At 36.1% G+C, this 8,882-nt stretch overlaps 1 protein-coding gene across 1 annotated transcript in view; it reads left to right on the top strand.

Moving 5' to 3' along the window:
- Nucleotides 1-8,882, top strand: part of SCN7A (sodium channel, voltage gated, type VII alpha subunit) — an 85,878-nt gene that overhangs the window by 40,487 nt on the left and 36,509 nt on the right. The window contains exons 8-10 of the mRNA XM_005857719.2: nucleotides 185-254; nucleotides 2,035-2,176; nucleotides 3,129-3,329. Coding sequence (XP_005857781.2) covers nucleotides 185-254; nucleotides 2,035-2,176; nucleotides 3,129-3,329 — 413 coding nt within the window. The remainder of the gene's footprint in view (nucleotides 1-184; nucleotides 255-2,034; nucleotides 2,177-3,128; nucleotides 3,330-8,882) is intronic.

The following is an 8,882-nucleotide window of genomic DNA, read 5'->3' as shown; positions in this document are numbered from 1 at the left end:
CGGGGGTGGGGGGGTCAATGGGGAAAAAGGAGACATATGTAAAACTTTAGACAATAAAAAAATTTAAAAAAACAAGCTATATGCTAATTTCTTCTCACTATAGAGGTTTAAATGGCTTTCAGATATGCTGTTCACTCAAGCTTAGAAAATTAGATATAGAATATAATTTCTTTCTTATTTTCAGAAACAGAAAACTTTTATTATTTGGAAGGAGAAAGATATGCTCTCCTTTGTGGAAACAGATCAGATGCCAGGTAAGTGAGGTTAAAGTTTTCTTCTGTCAAGTCAGTATCACCAATCAATTGTATTTATTGGATAATTATTATCTTTACTTATGGTTCCGGTTTGATTAGATTATCTCTCATTTGTTTTGTTTGCTTGTTTTGTTTTGTTTTGTTTTTCATTGAAACCATGCTGAGAATGAATAGTATGGAATGCTATTAAACCAATTCTATTTTTTTTTTTTTTTTAGAAAACAATAGCCAAGCTAGCTAAATGATTTGTTTAAGGTCAAGAAAGATATAATACTCATTAGTAAACAGCAGAGCTGGGGCTTAAACAAGATCTGATTTTTTTCTGTTTTCAGTGTGCCTCAGAGCTAGTGGAAATTACCAAAAAAGACAATAAAATCTTTTCTTTGGCCCCAAGCCTTTGATGAAAGAAATATTAAAGATTTGCTGTTATTTCACTTATTTATGGCTTATCTATCTTTTATGACTATAATTTTAATTAAGAAAAAGCTTATTGTTCTTGAAAACAATATTTATAAATAATTCTTCAGTGGGAACACAACTCTCATGTCTTGTCCTATAATTTCAGATGAAGAGATAAGAAAGTAGAAATAAAGTGCTTCTTGACAGTGCAATGCCTTACAGAGTTCCTTATGCTACTTCCCTCAGCTGATGACTTGATGCCCATCTGTAGGCTTACTTTTTCTTAGGCTCAGGGGCCCAGGTTGACAAATGGCACATGATGGGGAGAGGAACCTAAATTATGCAGTTTTGTTATATTTGATTGATTTAGATATTTGTCGCTTGCTCAACTCTTTGCCCAGCTACTTCTGGGTTTACACTCTATTCTCAAGTCCAAATTGTGAGCTCATCCCATTGTGTCTGTCGTATTCAACACCAGCTAACCCTCTTTGTGGACATTCCTAACACATATTGAAGATATCTGGTTATAGATATCCAGAATCACAATGATATATTTCAAGGCCAGAAAGTCATGCAATACTTCACCTGTAGCCATCATACTTTGCTGCAGAGTAAATGATCCCAAAAGTTAGTGCCTTAAGATAAGAACAAATATTAATTTGTTCAGATTATGTGGATCAACAGTTTAGCAAGCCTCAATGCATAATTACTTTTTATACTCTGTTTGTATCACATTTATTAACCATTAACCAATGTTCAAAATAAGACACATGGCCAAAGCCAAAATAATGTCTGAGGCAACTAGGAATGCACATGGATAGAGGGAAGCATCACTTATTGGGCCACTACTGTAATAATTGACCACAACACTCAAGCCCCCAGTAGATAAAAGTATGAAGACTCCATAAAAGGAAATGAAATAGTATTTGTTCTTTCCATGGTAGTGCAAGTACTGCTTGTAATTATTGATGTAATAAATGTTTTCTCACCCTTAAGAAATAAGGATCTAAGGATTTGAGGTGAGACCAATTGAAAATTAAACCCTTAACTCGTGCAGTTTTATTTTTATTATATTATATTACATCATTTATACTTTCACTTTGATATTGGGTACTAAAGAAAACTTTAACAAAGGCTTGGCAAAAAGCACTTGTCAGGCCTCTTTTCCTTTTAGCTTAATTAACACTCTTCACTTATACCAACTTAAAAATCAACCTCATTTGCAGCTTTCCACTGGAAATTGTTTGGGAGAAGATTGCTCCCTATGGAAACAAGAGCCCTTTATTATTTATGGGCAAATGTTCTATATTTATGATTTGGCCATAATCTGGAAGTCACCTAAAAGTAAGCAGTTGCTCTTTTCTTTGTATTCTTTATTTAGTCAGTGTCCTGAAGGATATGCGTGTATAAAAACTGGCATGAATCCTGATAATGGCTACACAAATTTTGACAACTTTGGCTGGGCCTTGTTAGCCCTATTCCGGTTGATGACGCAGGATTACCCTGAAGCACTGTATCATCAGGTAAGAACAGAGAGAATCTGCCATGAAGATGAGAATGGTACCATGCCCCTCCCTTCCAAGACAATGTTCAAATGTAACATAGTTTATTACATTTTGATGTGAAGTATTTGAAGACAGAAGGAAAGAGAACAAGAATTATTATGGGTCAAACTATATCCTAACACTATGTTGTGGTCTCTACTCTTATGTGTGACATCTCATTTAACCTTTACAACAATCCTATTATTTAGAGCTATCCCCATTTTATAGAAAATAATAATGATATAACAGTAATATATATATATATATCTGATTTTTATATGAAGACACTAAGATCACAGTGGCTGGGTAACCTCTCCAAAGTTACAACACAGGTATATACAGGATCACTGTCCTGCTCTGTGATATGAACTAAGTTAAGAAGATTTCTAGGTACCAATTCTTCAGTCACAAATTTGAACCTATGAGATTACCAAGTATTACATAATTATTTATTGAATACCTACAATGGGCTATTTCTTTTCAATTCTCATATCCTCATTTCTCTTTAATATTCAATCGTGCCTCAGTTGTAACAGAAGGCTTGCTGTTATCAGACTTGAAATCCAAATTCTGAAAGTCTGTCTTCATCACTGATGATTTGTGTGCCATAGTTTCTCAAGAAGATATAATATTAATTAAAACAAAGATTCAGTTTTTTTTATTCAGAGAAGTTTCGCACAGTAGAATATGCAATGCTATTTTAGTAGCATAGTTAATATAAAAGGATATTAGATATATTTTATACCTTAGATAAGTCTAAAGTTGAACTTCGTTTTGCTTATTTTTCCAAGAGCCAGTACTTGAACTGTCTTGTGATTACATTTCACTTATGACTAAATTATTTTCATAAAAACATTTTTATTTTAAAAAAGAAGATTACAGGAAGACAAATAACATCTTTCTTTTTGTACTGTTTTCCACCTCTCCTTAGATCCTTTATGCTTCTGGAAAGGTCTACATGATATTTTTTATTATAATAAGTTTTTGGTTTGCCTTTTACATGGCAAGTTTGTTCTTGGGCATACTTGCAATGTCCTATGAAGAAGAAAAACGGACAGCTGCTGAAAAAACTAAGAAGATTGAAACAGAATTTCAGCACACTTTACTTCAAGAAGAAAATGAAGCAGCTGAGGTATAATTTTAAAAATGCTTCTTAGAATCACAGAATTTGAGTTATCTTCTCAAGATCTTAGAGTATATTGCTAGATCCTCAATAGGTGTGTGGTGCATGATAAGAAGATTGAAAGTGATTTTGATAAGAGCATTTGTTTTTGCTACATAACATTCTTTCCTGAGTGCACTATGGTAAGAAAAGCCAATACCATTAATATTTCATTAATATTTACATTTTGTTCCAAAACATGTATTACTGCTGCTGATAAATTATCTATACTAATACAAGGGTAATATGCTAATTAGACTGGATAGACCAGACATCTTCCGGTCCTCCTTCCGGACAAAGCCACGGTGGCAGGGGCCAAGGCAGAGGTGGTTAGGGGTAATTAGGCTGGCAGCAGAGGGCAGTTAGGGGTGATCAGGCCAGCAGAGAAGGGAAGTTAGGGACGATCAGGCCCACAGGGATCGGGCCTAAACCAGCAGTTGGACATCCCCCAAGGGTTCCTGTATTAGAGAGGGTGCAGGCCAGGCTGAGGGACCCCTCCCATGCACGAATTTTGTGCACCAGGCATCTAGTATACATATATATTTAAACTTGACCTCCCACAATGCAGTTATAGTTTATTAATTTAGACTTGCTTCAGATAGCACATCATAATTTGGAAAATTTTTGTGATCAACTCAAAGTGATAATGCTTTCCATAATTTAGAAATCGCAAAGTACTAAAAGCATGGATAAAAGTACAGGACTGAATTTTTAAAAAGAGAAAAAAAAATTCTTTATTGGCTTTCTAGCTCCTTTAAAAGGAAATGCACTATGCACCATGATATAGGAATTATTTTATTCATGGAATAATTAAATCCATGATTAGTAACACTTCACAAGAGTGTACTGTAATTTTCGATGATTTTAGTGTTGTGTTTGAATACATTTTCAGATTTTTAGCTTCCTAGCAAAATATTTTGTTTATGAATCAAAACAAATGACAGAAGTGGCATTAAAGAAATTGTAGGAATTTATTTTTTAAAATCTAAATAGTGCTGGTAAAGTTGGCTAAATGGGAGAATAGGACCCAGGAAAACAACCAGAAGTAGCTGGCTCAAATCCCACAGGAACTGGTAACCTCACACCTCTGCCTTGGTTTGGAGAGGGATAGTTTTAGCCAGTCTCCTAACACCCCTACCTGGAGTTGTTGAGCTGAGCTGGAAGCAGAGGCCAAGCAGCCCATGATGGTACCCAGCCCAGGCCTCTCCAACGGTGTTGCTCCTTTCCCCCCTGGGATCTTGTTTGAAGACTGCTGGGTCCAAAGTGGTCACAGGTCACAGTCAAGTGCTTCTGCTCCACTGGTCTTGTTACAGGCCCTCAGCTTGGGGAAGGGAGCCATGTCCTACCTCCTTTGGATTCCTCTGGGATTTTTACTAGTTTGTACTCTTGACACCTGCTAATAAAGATTGTGTACACTGGAGGGAAAAATCCTCAAACTACATTCTCTATTAGATGGAAAAAGGATAGCCTGAGAGAGCTAACAAATGATAGAAAGGCCCTATACCAGGGACCCTGTCATATTGATGCCAAATTTTCTGTTCTGGTCTGAGTCTGTTGTCTCACAAAAGCGAAGAATGGATTCACGAACAAAAATGGTTAAGAGAGGCAACATTTATTGAGTGATAGATGGACTTCTCGCCACAGGTGGCAGCAGGAAAGGGGCCCAAAGCAGGTTACTGGTGAAGCTTCTTTGTCTCAGGTCCCAAAGTTCCATGCACCCCAAGCCAGTCCTGGAAAAGGTGCAGCTGGGGTTCAAAAAATAGGCCAGTTCCCAGAGCTTCCGTTCCATGTTGTAGCCAAGTGTAGTTCAGCATCCAAGCTAATTAAAGTCCATTAGTCCAAGTGTGGAGTCCCACACAGTCATAAGCCACAAGGGCACAGGGGAGCCTATCCCCTGCCATAGAAGCTAGAGAGAGAAGAGAAGAGTGTGTTCTTCTTTGTGTAGGGTAGATGCATGCTTTGCTAGCTCCCAATTGGTGCTTTCAAATAATCCTGCCTTAGCAACATCCCTGTGATTGGTTATCTGCAAGCTGCCTGTCTTAGCAACATCCATACATTTTAAAACTCATGTCTCCCATGTGCCCTTCTTTTCCCGCCCAGCTGGGTTGCCTTAGCAATTCTGGCTAGCAAGGGTCAGTTCTAGATCCTTTTGTTTGTCTCTGTGGTACAGTCAGAAAGCTGTATCATGTTCACATCTGCAAGGTCATGTTATTCAAGGACTTCCCCATTCTTCTCCCTCTCCCAAGGTCCTGTCCCTGACTGCTTAGCCCTTTTATCTCCTCAATATAGGAGAGATGGGTAAAAGTAAAGGGTCAAGATATATGCTCTGACACTAATTGGAATGTGTAGTAAAGCTGGCTAGGAGGTTCATGGTACTAAAGTTTCCTTCTGAGTCATAAAGGGGAAAATGTTAACTTATCTACATATGTAATCCTTTTTATCAAGTCATCTATGTATATAAAAGGCTAATATGTAAAGTGTTCCCTTGGGAGTTCTACTGGGAGACTGGGAGTTTGGTTGCTTGTTATGACATGTGCTGACCAGCAGGGGGTGGGGCGGTAGCCTGTAGCCAGGGAAGGAAAGCCCTGGCCAGCAGCCAGAAGGCCCCGATCAGCCCTGATTGCATCCCAGGCCTAGGGACCCTACCTATGCATGAATTTTATGCACTAGGCCTCGAGTTACCAATAAAGAAGCTCTAGGAAAGTCATTCTTCCAAAAGTGGGGCCTGGATGACATGATGCAGGATCATACCGAATGACAACTTATTGATAGACTAGAGGCCCGATGCACGAAATTCTTGCAAGGGGCTCGGCCCTCGCTGCCCTGGCTGCCTCGGCCCTCGCAGCCCTGGACGGTCATTCTGCTATTTGGTCGAATTAGCATATTAGTTCTTTATTATATAGGATACTTATGTCTGGATGATCTATAACACACATACCATTGAAACAAGAAGCAATTATACACCATATGAAGAAAACATGTATAACAAGAGGCTATTGAGTATAGCCATTATATCACCCATGAGGAAGTCACAGAAAAGCAAATTACAAAAGCTTTCTGTTTCTAGAAATGAGTCTTGGGTCCTTAAGATTGAATGATTACAGTCTGAATGATATGTTGAATGTGTAATTTCTTTTGAAGTGACATTTCAAATGTCAAGGGCAACATACAAATGTATCCAAGAACACAATACTGCTCTTATCCCAGGATGAGATGCCCTATTAACTCTGCTTAAGAACTTGGATTATTTCCTAATTTTCCAATATTCTCATTCATTTGGCTGCTCTGGATAACACAAAGCCTTTCTGATTTTCATTAAAATTCTCAATTGTAAAGGATTTCTTTTCTTGGAAGAATACTAGAACATTTTGTCATGCAGAGGTTTTCCAGAAAGTGAGAGTGAAAAACATTTTCACAAGATTTCTTTTCTTTTTTGATTGATACATAAAAAAACACTGGAGGGAGAACTTAACATGGAACATACTGAGGACACTTTAGGTGACCCATCTCAATGAAGACGAGTCAGATTCCAATGTTGGTATTATCGGGAGAGTGTTTAGATGCTTCATATTCTCACGTTATAGGAAAGCAATAGATCATACTGGCTAACAGCTCAGTTTTTGTTGTCAGTTTTAGTCATTTAATGGATGTATTGCCAATTCTGTTAATTTTTCTAAACTTCAGATTCTTTATCTGTAATATGTAAAAATCTATAGTATGCATCTGTCTCATAGGTTGTTATAAGATTCAAATGAAATAAATTCATGTTAAGTGCTTGGCATTTCTCGGAATATACTGAGCAACTGAAAAATGTTAATGACTAATTATAGGGAGCACAAGAAGACAAACGCAAAAAGGCACAGCAGTTCATATGGAGAATACTTCTTCAACATAAAATTCTAAGTCTCTGACTATATCCCATTTTAGGGAAATTTAAAATAATAATAACAATAATAGCAAATAATGCTTATTGATCATCAGATATGTACCGACACATGAGTGCCTTCATGAATCCTCAAATGTAATTCTCATTGAGGAGTTCCAGTTGCAATAAATCTGTATTTATTAGTATTTGATTTCTCAATACATAGGAAAAGAACCTAGTGTTCACCACTTTACTTGTTTCAATGCTGAAATAGTATTATCCCATCAATTGCACAATTTGCAAGTAAAGCTTTTCTATAAGTTGTCAGTTACTGACAAAACCTCAGGAAAAGAATCAGATATATACAACTGCAGGATTATAAATATTTTCAAATTATTTGCCCATCTAAACTGACATTTCTATAACTCATTTATCCAGTTAAATAACACTTTGTCGATCTGCTACGTGCTAGGCATTGTACAAAACACTGCAGATTAAAAATAAACTTGAATAGATACAAATATAGTACCTATCTTCATGAAGCTAATGAACTAGTGGGGAGATAGACTATAAACTTATCATGACACAAAATTGTAACTCTAGGACCACTAGTCATTATGTCTTTCCTGATGTTATGAAATAAGAAACATAAAACACCACATACAATAAATTATTTTCCAAAATTTGAGCTAAGTCTAATAAGCCTCTAGATCTATCTTTTTCCAGGGACAGTAGGAGAGAGAAGAACAGATTAAATTACACTAAATGGACATAATCTGTCAAACAAAGAATGTGGAGAATTCTACAGTATAAGTGAACAAGTATCATCAACAAATAAATCACATAAGAAAAAATAAATTAAAATCTCAAGATATTCAATGGATATCAACAAAGTGCAATATGTAGATCTTATTTGTATTTTTATTGGAACAAATCAACTACAATAGAATGTTTCTGATCAGTGAAAAAAATTGAGCATGATCTGGGTATTGGATAATATTAAGGAATTACTAATTTTGCTGCTGATAATAATGGTGTTGTGATTATGTTTCTTAAAAAGCTTATTCTGTCAGACAGAGAAAGACAAATGCTTTGTCACATGATTTAACTTATATGTGAAATCTAAAGAACAAAACAAATGAACAAACAAAACAGAAACAGATGTAGCCAGATGGGAGGGGTGTTGGAGGGCTGGGTAAAAAAGGTGAAAGGACTAAGTACAAATTGGTAGTTACAAAATAGTCATGGGGATGTAAAGTACAGCACAGGAAGTATAGTCAATAATATTGTAATAACTATGGTGCCAGGTGGGTACTAGATTTAAAAAGTGATCACTTTGTAAATTATGTAAATGTCTAACCACTAAGCTGTGTACCTGAAACTAATAGAATATAATATTGAATGTCAACTGTAATTGAAAAATAAGAAAAATGTTTAAAATTTGATTTTAAATCTTTCAGAAAGAAACTTGGATGAATAATATATTATAAATGAAGGGTATGATGTTGTTAATTGTTGAAGCTGAATATTGGGTTCCTGGTGGTTGACTTTATTATTCTCTACTAAAAAAACCCCCTGTAACTATAAAGAGAGTAATATGCTGCTTTGAGAGACTAATAAAGTATTTCTCTGAGTCAGAAAAGGTTTTTATGAGGAAC

Source organism: Myotis brandtii, unplaced genomic scaffold (assembly GCF_000412655.1).
Source record: "Myotis brandtii unplaced genomic scaffold, ASM41265v1 scaffold112, whole genome shotgun sequence".
Taxonomy (NCBI): domain Eukaryota; kingdom Metazoa; phylum Chordata; class Mammalia; order Chiroptera; family Vespertilionidae; genus Myotis; species Myotis brandtii.
Note: the sequence above shows the minus strand (reverse complement) of the source record. Positions and strands in the feature narration are given on the sequence as shown.